This window comes from Thunnus albacares, chromosome 5 (assembly GCF_914725855.1).
Source record: "Thunnus albacares chromosome 5, fThuAlb1.1, whole genome shotgun sequence".
In the NCBI taxonomy this organism is placed as follows: domain Eukaryota; kingdom Metazoa; phylum Chordata; class Actinopteri; order Scombriformes; family Scombridae; genus Thunnus; species Thunnus albacares.
The window spans coordinates 11,559,675-11,570,164 of NC_058110.1; the positions used below are offsets into that span (position 1 = coordinate 11,559,675).

The 10,490-nt window shown below is 40.6% G+C and overlaps 1 protein-coding gene across 5 annotated transcripts in view; it reads left to right on the forward strand.

Annotated features, from left to right (window-relative positions):
* LOC122981981 (helicase ARIP4-like) overlaps window positions 1–7,549 on the forward strand; it is a 78,822-nt gene extending 71,273 nt beyond the window's left edge. For all 5 annotated transcript variants that reach the window (XM_044350879.1, XM_044350880.1, XM_044350881.1 and 2 more), the window contains 5 exons: window positions 247–443; window positions 655–854; window positions 1,018–1,107; window positions 1,349–1,444; window positions 1,667–7,549. In XM_044350879.1, coding sequence (XP_044206814.1) covers window positions 247–443; window positions 655–854; window positions 1,018–1,107; window positions 1,349–1,444; window positions 1,667–2,763 — 1,680 coding nt within the window. In that variant the 3' untranslated portion in view covers window positions 2,764–7,549. The remainder of the gene's footprint in view (window positions 1–246; window positions 444–654; window positions 855–1,017; window positions 1,108–1,348; window positions 1,445–1,666) is intronic.
* The last annotated feature ends 2,941 nt before the right edge of the window (window positions 7,550–10,490 follow it).

The window sequence follows — 10,490 nt, forward strand, 5'->3', positions numbered from 1 at the left end:
TCACATTCATTCAACAGTTTTTATCAGCTCATAAGTTTCAGTTTCATTGAGTCACCTAATTAAATCTGCTGGATTCTCGGCGGAGAGTTTCCAAGTTAAACTTCGACAGTAAAAACTAGGCTCACGAGATTGTTATCTGGCTGTTTGAGGCAAAGAATCTCCCTCTTGGGTTTAATGTATGTTGTTGCTGCAAATTTACTGGCAAGAGCAAAACACTCACCACCTCTCTGTCCCGCCTCCTTTCAGCAACCGTTCCCCCATGAATCCCTGCTGATGGACCGCAGGGAGCTGAAGCTGAGCAGCGTTGAGAAGAAAGCAGCGAGGAAGGGTTATGAAGAGGAGAAAAGGGCGTCTGTGCCGTACACTCGCCCTTCCTACGCTCACTACTACCCCGCCAGTGACCAGAGCCTCACCAACATCCCAGCCTTCAGCCAGAGAAACTGGTCAGTGACTCAACTTGGTCACAGCTGCAATGGCTGCTAAGTCTATTTTAGTTCATATATCATTTGACCTTTCAAAGGACTCTTGAGTTATGGGTACAAATAGACGTAAAGGCCTTACAACGAACTGATTAGCAAGTGTATCTAGTAGTAAAACCTGGTTTAAAAAATGAACTTAAGACAGGTCTAATAGAGAAATAACCTTTCTACTCAGGCGACCACCTCCTCGCACTGAGGAGAAGCTTGTGGCCAGTGTCCGGCCAGTCCAGTCTACTCCAGTTCCCATGATGCCCCGCCAGGCATCTGCAGGCTCTGCCCCAGGCAATGATTCATCAGGATCCAGCATCGGAGGCTTTCCTGTCAACTGCTTGCAGAAGGCCGGGGTGTTTGTACAGAAGATCGTCACCACTACTGGTAGGCAAACTTCCAATACTTTAACCTGTTTGTTTATTCTTATTTCCTCCTCACATTTCTTAAATATTTCCACCAAAATCTTCCTCTTTCCCTGACATTAGAGGAAGAATAATTGATGTTTCTTACTACTCTTGGTAAAATTGTGTTTCTTGGTCTCTTTTAGACATAGTGATCCCAGGCACCAACAGCTCAACAGATGTCCAGGCCAGGATCACCGCTGGGGAGAGTATCCATGTCATCAGGGGCACCAAAGGTAACCAGTCACTGCACGCTATCACAAAACCTCTTTATTATACTCTAGAAAACATTTGTGGGTGACCGCAATAATCAGTCGTTAAAACATTTGGTTGCTCTGGCTTCTCAAATGTGAGATTTGGCTTTTTTCTTACATGATAAATATATTTGGGTTTTGGGACTGTTGTTTAGACAAAACTATCAGTCTCATTTAGCTTTTTGTGTGGACTTATCATTTATTTCACCTTTCTCTGTTTTAGGGACTTACATCAGGACATCTGATGGACGGATTTATGCCATCAGAGCAGCTAACAAGATCAAGACAACAGAGGAGAGTACTACAGCACCACCCAAAGGTAGGATGATGCATTGACCATAACTGAACTCCAATTTAAACACATGAGCCTCAGTTAGACAAGCAGAAATGTAAATGTATACGACTACTACTGCTACACAAACTCATGGGCTGAAGAAAATATTATTGCCATTATGCTGTTGTTTAAGTAAATCCAACCCATTTAAAGGGTTTAATTCTTTTCCAAAAATCTAATATCAAACCACTTGTTCTTCTTCTCAAGACTCCCAGGCCCCAGCAGAGGAGGTGTCAACCAATGGCAGTAACGGTTGCCTCTCACCTGACAGGAAGCAGCAGGAACCCTCCAAGACTCTGCCCCGCCCTCTTTCACCTGACAGCCCAGAGATCATCAGCGAGTTGCAGCGCTACACAGGTGGCACAGGAGCCAGTGCCACCGCAGGCCCTGGAGATCAACCAGTGAGGGAGGCCGAGAGCAACGTGAAAAACCTGCCGTCTGCCAAACTGGTTCAGACCAATGGCAGCAATGCAAATATGAGTCAGCACGATGCCTCTGTGACTAATGTCATCCAGCCCAACATGGATGCCACTGCTGCCCAAGACCTTAGAACAGGCTCCAAGCGTCAAGCCTCTACCCCGTCCCTGGATGAGCGGCCCAGCAAGCAGCCCTCTGCTGGCAAACACTCCTCAGCCTCTCTGGGCTCACAAGGCTTCCCCTTCACCGGGGGCTACGGCCTCCCTCCTCTGGGCCTCAACCCCGCCATGTTGGCTGGGTCACTGGGTCACCCGCTCTTCATGGGTGCAGGCTCGCCTTATTTCCATACTCAACTGGGGGACCCTGGCTTCATGTACCCCGATCTGTTTGGCCTGGGTGGAGCCGGCGCAGTCCCCCCCTCATCCTCCTCCTCCACATCGACGTCATCAACCGCTACTGCCGTCTCATCTTCCTCATCACTGTCATCCTCTACATCAAATAAAGCTGCCAGTTCAGTTCCAGGTGCCCTGCCACCGTTCATGCTGAGCCCCAGCATGGCGGGCATGGCGGGCATGGCTGGGATGCTTCCTCCAGGCTTCCCTCTCTCTTACAGTCAGTCTCTGGCCAGCCTCTACACAGGGTCGATGCTCCCTGGTGGGCTGCCAGGTCCAGCTGCCACTCCTGGTCCAGCTGGAGCCAGCTTTCTCTCACAGTACCCTCCAACTGCTGCCTCCAGCTCATCCTCATCTTCCCCTTCCTCCTTCTCCTCCTCAGCACGGTCTGACGGCCACCGAGCCCCAGTGCTGGTGAACGGTGGGAATGTTAGCAGAGCCAGCAGCTCTGATGACGACGATAATGATGATGTAATTGAGGTGAGGGGACAGTGACAGATGAAAGATGTGGTTGTTTGAGCAAGCTTGATTCAATTTCATAATCAACATAATAGGATGACGTCCTATTTGCCAGGATGCAGGCTTTAAAGGGCCTGTGGCTGAGGCCGTGAGGGAAATAGACAAAAATTGAAAGACAGATAAAGCGATGACAACTGAGCCCCTGCTATACTTTAAGTGTTTCCTCTGTTTGTCTCCACTGCCTTGGAGATACAGTCTGAATGGAGATTGAACACAGACTGGACACAGAGCGACAAATCTTTATGCTGAATATCTGAGAAAGAAGATGAAACCTGAGAAAGAAGATCCAGAGGGAAGAGGAAAATGAAAATTGAAGAGGACTTTGAGCTTCCAGGTTTTTGTCCAATACTGGCATTGAAATACTAATCACTGGACTTAGTACTGCTGAGTGTGGGCCTGCAGTGACCACAGATGGCCACTAGTTGTACTGTTGACTTTAGAGATTCTAGTTCTGCAGCTTTGTTAATTGTCAAGACTCTTTTGCTTTTTTTCAGCTAATTTTAAAAAAAAAAATGATGGTAGGGTGGAATTGCTTATAAAAAAGGTTTGATAAGTAAGTTAGCTGGTAGTAACGTTTGTTAAACATCAGTAACTTAAATGGTATTGTTTGTCACTTGTCAAATATTGCTACTGAATATTTGTTAAAATGGTAAAAGAAAAGGAAAAAAGATCAAACAGAACCTTTAGAAAGCATTTTGATTGAACTTAATAATTCACTGCCAGGACAGGAGTATTGTATGTTTTTAGAAAAAAAAAAGACACAGGATCATCTTGAATTATTGAAGAAGCGGTTTAGACTTGAGGGTGAGGTTGAAGACAATTACTGAAACCTTAAAACGCTAATGAAAGAATGTATGCTTAATCAAATGCCTTTAAACCAGGCCTTTTTGAAAAGACTCCTTCTATTTAGGCATCAGACGTGGGAAGATCTGATTTTTCCTTTTTTGTGTATTTTATATTTATGTAATCTCTTTTACTTAAAAAAGAAAATCATTGCCTAAAAACAGCCAGGTGAAAATGAGAAAAAAAACTGTGTTCTAGCGAGGTGTCCTCCTTGTAGCGGAGAAACAACAAACAGAAAATGCCTTTTTGCCTCCATCTTTCTGAATGTGAACTGTGAGAGAGGAGAGTTAAAGAGAGACAGACGGTCACCGCGGCTCTCTGAATCTCACCCACAGTCTTACTGTAGCCTAGCGAAAAACGATGCAAAACACTCACTCAAGCCTATATGTATTCGTACAACCCCAGAGGAATTAAGCTTGCAAACCCTGAGTTTTGGTTACGCTCGTGTCGTTACTGTGTTCGTATCTGTGTGTTGTGTTCTCGGGGGTTACAAAAGGACAAAAAACTTGGACAAAAAAACTAACTCGGTTTGGTAATTCGTTCTTACCGACAACCCAGATTCCACTTCTTCTCTGCTGTTTTTCCTGTCTCATCTCATTTTTGTGAATAGAGGTCATTGTGAAACCAAACCGATTGTGGAGAGATGGTGTCGCTTTGCCAAAAAAAAAATGAGAAATGCACAAGCACATCAAACAACCTCCATCAAAGAGGATTGCGTCTTTAGAGACCAAATAATGTCGTCAACAATGTAGAATTGAAAAATCCACCACAGCAACACAATACGCTCTCTCTACAGCCTCCTCACAGCCACAGTCAAGAAGTACATATCCATCTCTCTGTACGACCTTTCAGATAACACTGTACACTGTACTGCACTGTAAAAGAGACACAAATCTGTATACGTCTGTAGACTGGTTGAAAGCTGTGGAAAGCTCCAGTACGTGACCAAGTTCCCTTTAGATCGACCGTAAACCATCATTCTGCTGTTCCAATTGATGCCCTCTGATCACACAATCTGATCTACTGCCTCACCCAAACTTATAAACGGGGATGGTCAGCACTGATGCGGAAAATCTTCTCCTCCAAAATGGCTGCGGCAAGAGCTTTAAAACCCACCAGCTCTTTTGTCGAAAAACGAAACCCAAGCAAAGACTAAGCATCTTCCTCTTCCATGTATCTGTTCTTCATACTGAAATTGTTAGTTTACTTATGTTTCATTTTTGTTCTTCTCTTTTTACAATGTTTGAATTTACCAAATTAATTTATTTATGACGGTGCATATTTATTCATTTGTATTTTTATTTTTGTACAATGTTTTTTTTTTTTTTTTTTTTTTTTGGCTTCCTTTTGTCGCTTTTCTTGTTTGTAATATTAATATGGTCACATTACTATTGTTGTTACTACAGTTGGAAAAAAATGCTTTGATTTCTTGTGTTTGGAGATTTTTTTTTTTTTCTTTAAAGAAGTGATAATCTGCTGGTCTGACCCAGCATGTGTGCACCGTGCAGAACTTGCATGTGGACCAACCAATCAGTGCATCGCTGTGCACGTTAATAATCAGGATAGCATTTTTAAGAAGGCTTGAGTAAATATCATATCCTGTCTACGATCGCTCTGATCAGCTTTTGATCATGAGAATCCCAGAAAAAGATACCAGGGATATGTTGATATTAATTGTGATACTGAGCTCAGAGTCCTTCATCAGAATATCCTGCCGATTTGTTCACAATTGGGATATAAATCGTAAATACTTGATCTGAATAATTGAGCCATTTGTGTCCATTGAAATGAAGCTCAAATAACAAGTAATGGGTCAGAAACTGAGGCAGAAAAGAAAGAAAAACAATAATATCAAGTGCTTTGCTATCCTTTTTTTTTTTGTGTGTTGCCCATTTCCATATCATCAGAAATGTCCATCTGTGTGTCGTCCCTATGATGGCAAACAAGCGAGTTTGCTCAGTTTGCTCAGTGTTGAACTGTTCAATTGTCAGCTTGGCGTTTGCTGCGTCGACTGACTTCTCTTTTATTTCACAGCTTTCTACTTGAATTTACATATTTATTTATACAAATCGATTCGGTCGGACAAGCCGAGCCAACCGTCTGAATTCCATTTTTAGCTGAGGAGAAGATTGAACGCTGCTGTCTTTGAGGATTGGCTCTGGTCAAAGCCTGTTGTGTAGTTTATCGATGGACAATGTGTATGACCTTGCATTACTTTTTTTTTTTTTTTTTTTTTTGAAGTTTGTAAATAAAAAGAAACATGTTCCAAATTGTACTTTTCACAATTTCTTTACATTAGTAGCAGATGTAGTACCCCCCCCCCCCCACCCCCCAACATACACACACACACACACACACACACACACACACACACGCAGGCAGCCAAGCACATATATAAAGTTGAGACTGTTCCTAGAGGATAAGTTACACTTTTACAGTCACATCACAAGAAAATAATTAGCTTCCAACCACAGTCACTATATGTATTATAAACAAGTACAAATAACATATAGAATTTCAACACAGTAATCTATATTGTATTTGAATTGTTGAACATTGCATGCCTTTTGTCAGTTAGCACAGGTGGAATCAAATATAAGATCTAAGACTTGCGGTAGAGTCACTTTGGGCTCAGTTTAAAATAGAAAAATTACCCAAAAGCCCCAAAACATTTTTAGAAAGCCGCTGCTGTATGTTTGATTTGAATTAAGGTTCTGGGTCCTTTTTTTTTTTTTTTTTTTTTTTTTCCCTTCAAATACATAATCATCAAATCATGATGAACAAAAGATTATGGTGTCATCACTGCAATGCAGATTGTGTAATCAGCCCCAGACAGAAATTAAACTTAATTACTTAATTTTTTCAATTCATTTTTAAGAATGTACTGCAGATATTTAAAACAACACCTCTACTAAAATCTTATAGTGTCATTTTAATGATCTTTTAATTAAGCTCCCTTGACAACAAGATGAATATGGATACTACATGAACAAAAGCGACATCCTTTTTTTTTCAGATGGACACTATTTATATTATATTCTTGGCTGTTTAACAGCCAAGCAAAGAAGGTAATTCAATAATTATAATCAACACAGGAAGGTGCTCCTTTATCATATCTTACTGATAAATTTCCCACCTTAATGCAGGGTTAAGTCTCTGTTTGTCGGTGGCGTCCTGTATAATATATTCCACCCACAAGAAGAGGACAATGAACTAAAGAAACAGTTGTATCGACTTTCATGCCCACTGAAAGGTGTCTGAATGATAATAATGTTGTTTCATTCAATATATGTCCTGTACATAAAGAACCATGATTTAAATTAACCCTGCACACTAGCTGTGGACAATTATTTGATTGCAGAACTTGACTGCCTAACTATGTTATATATTAACACCTGCACTTTTAGTATATCTCATTTGATACATACATTTAATGCAAAATTTACCCTTTCCCCATAGAACTAGGATTTTAGAACTAAATGGTGCCTACTAATCAAATTTATTGTCCGGAGTACTTAAATTTATCAGCCACAGCCGGAAATAAATCAGTTTTTCGCTGGTGGCAGTTTCCCAGCCTGAACATGACAGCAGAGCTCGCTATGTGACTTCACTTTTAGAGTGCATGGGTTCCCAAGTTATGTATAAAGGTGTTGTATATGTAACTGCTTAATTTCTGGAATCTGCACAGCATGTATCATGAAGCACAATGACTATCATTACATACATCTATAGTTTTATATATATGTTCAATAACGCCTGTGTGGTCTTCTTTATAGTTCTTTTCCTGTAAAATTTGGGTGAAGGTTGGTGTTAAGTCTATGTCCCTGTTCTATGTTTCCTTGTTTCAGCCTATTTGTATGTAGTTTGTCTTTTTCTGTAAATGTGATGTGACTTCTGAATAAAATGTACAGGTCTGTTATTTTTGTGTCTTCTTCACTAAATTGATTGAATTATTTTATCCCATTCAAGTTAGCGGAGGGCTAAACCGGAAGTTATCTGACTTGGCCAGCAGAAGTCTCTGGTGCACTCGCTCTAAGAAGTGAAATCTAATTCGTGGTTCCATTCTCACAACATCAGCGTGCAGCAAATTTTCAAGTCTGTCTTAAAACAATAGTCAGGAGCCCAAAGTAACATTGAAATAGGATTTTCTTGTTGTAATCATTCCTCCTGTTCATACTGATTTCATAATGCACTTACAATGTAAGTGATGGAGACCAAAATCCACAGTCCTCCTTCTGTGCAAAAATGTATTTAAAAGTTTATCTGAAGCTAATATGAAGCTTCAGAAAGAAATAAATGAGTCAAATCAAGTAGATATCTTTCATCGTTACAGTCTTTTTAGTGCCAAAGTCCCTCTTTGTTTCTATACTTCTACTGCAGCTCAACAGGGAAACACAAAGAGGGAATTTGATGCTAAAAAAGACTAGTAAATGTAAAAGTAAAAGTAAATGTGGCAGATATCCACCTGATATGACTAACTCAGACTGTTGAAGCCTCATATAAGCTTCACATCAACTTTAAAATGAACGTTTGCGCAAAATGACTGTGTGGACACACTGTGGATTTTGGCCCCATCACTTACATTGAAAGCACATTTGAAGGGGATCTTTTAACAGCCAGTATGAACAGGAGGAATGATTACAGTGAGGAAAACCTCTTTCACTGTTCACATGGACACCTGACTGTAGTTTTAAAAAGACCAAAATTGTAAACCTGTCCTCTACCAAGAGCAAATGTATGGATCTTTCGAAAATGTGCTGGCGCACTGGTAGTGCCAATGGCCGCCAAAGCTAAGTATCCCAGAGTGCATTTTGCACCGACCCAGCAATGGCAGAAATTAAGCTGTTGTAAGTAGGACAACAGCTTGTAGGACTGTTAATACGTCACTTTATTAAGATTTCATATTTTTTTCAGAGGAGAAAGTAGGCATTTAGCTTCCCAGTATGTGGTCAGTTTACCCAAATAATGCCTATTTGGAAATTTGCTCTAAGTTTTCGGAGGAGCCGCTGGCTGTGTGAGACCAGCTGGTCGGCATACATCATAAAGCATGTGTTGACAGTGTTTCTGTAATTACTCTCACTGCCAGAAGGGGGAGACAAAAGTTTCACACTGCAGGTTTAAGCCTGTTTTTTGCTAACAAATAGTACCATTAGCATTATCACAATTAATCATAGACTGTAAATGCACCGTACTAACCAAGCTAGCAACTAGCAGCTAGCAGCTAGCGTTGGGGTTTTGCTGCAATCCAGCATAATCATAACTCAGGAAAAAAACGACCCTGACCCAAAATTACCTTTTCATCAATTTTTACTTCATGTGGTGTTTTTGTTGTGAAACATGCTATACTTTGTGGTTTGCATTTCCATCTCCATTCAGTTCAGATTTGTGGTTGATAGAAGTCATGCATCTCTTTTAAAGTGTGCTAATCTGTTCAATTAGCTGCTGTAGTGATAGGTTGGAATCAAACCCTGCATGTACATGGCCCTCCAAACATCAGTTTACTGCAGGCATCCATGTTTTCCTGAGCTGATGCACTGGGATGCATTTAGATTGGAAGTCGGGAATACCAACTCGGAACTATCAACTTCTGACTTTCAATGGATTGCAGCATTAGCTCCAACCTTTTGTCCAAATATGGTCACTTCTGGCTCCAAAAATCCAAGATGGCAACGATCAAAATGCTCAAATACAAACTCAAGGCTTCAAAACCATGGATGTATAAAGAGAACTAGATACAGCGTTGGACGTGGGGCCCCGTTTATTCCTATTAAAGTTGTTCAGTGGTGCATGAAGCCAAAAAATTCAACTTCTTCCACATTGCTTCTGTGTCTGTGGGGCCCATTTAGCAAGCACACTAGTGACTTTCGCTAGCCAAGCTGGCTACTTTAGCCCTCCGGCTAATTTGAATGGAGATAAAACAATTCAATAGTACAGTTCTTCTAGACTTTCGAAATGTGATCGGACCGAACGGATCAAATTCTGATAGTGAGACGAGTCATTTCATGGGAGTTGTGACACCCAAACAAATGTATCCACTAATTTACAGACGGTCTCTTTCACAATGTAAGTCTATGGGAAAAAGTCTTTTTGGGCCCAATAGTGTCACGTGACGTTGTAATTACACGGTTTAGCCGCTATGTCAAATTGGCTTCAAAGCCTGGCACTCTTCCTGTATCCAGTTCTCTTTGTACATCCATGTTCAAAACAGGAATCCACAAACCAATGGGTGGCTTCACTGTGGCTATGTTCTTTTTTTTAAATTTTTTTTTATGGATTTTTTTTTTTATGGTCTATGGATTTACACAACATACTGCATGATCAAACTACAACTCATGTTGTATTTGCCTACCAAATTTTGTGCAAATTCGAGCTTGTTTTCATGAGATACAAGGATTGTATCTGTATGCCTTAAAATGACACTATATGGAGAAAAAACAAAGCCACGTGGCTCGCAAAGTACAAAATTACAAATGTTTGTGATACTTATTTACGTTTACATTCCAGATAATCTTTTGACACCATATAAAAAGGGCTAGTATGAAAAAGTGGATTTCGCAATTTTTCGCAAGTATGCCACAAAATTTCGAGCTATAATAGTCATGACCCATTTCACATCATGCATCTCAGTATACCGAAGACATGGATCTAAAGCTCTCTCATTTGTCTTTAACTTTGTAAAAATGTGCACATTGTGAGACTAAGCGCGTTTGACTGTATTATAGCACACCCCTATGGTTGCCATAAGTATTTTTTTCTGAACCTGATTCGCACAGTCTAATACCTACCCATGAAATTTTACAATTGCAACGTTTACGGATTAGGACGTACAACAGCCTTTTCATAATAATAATAATAATAAT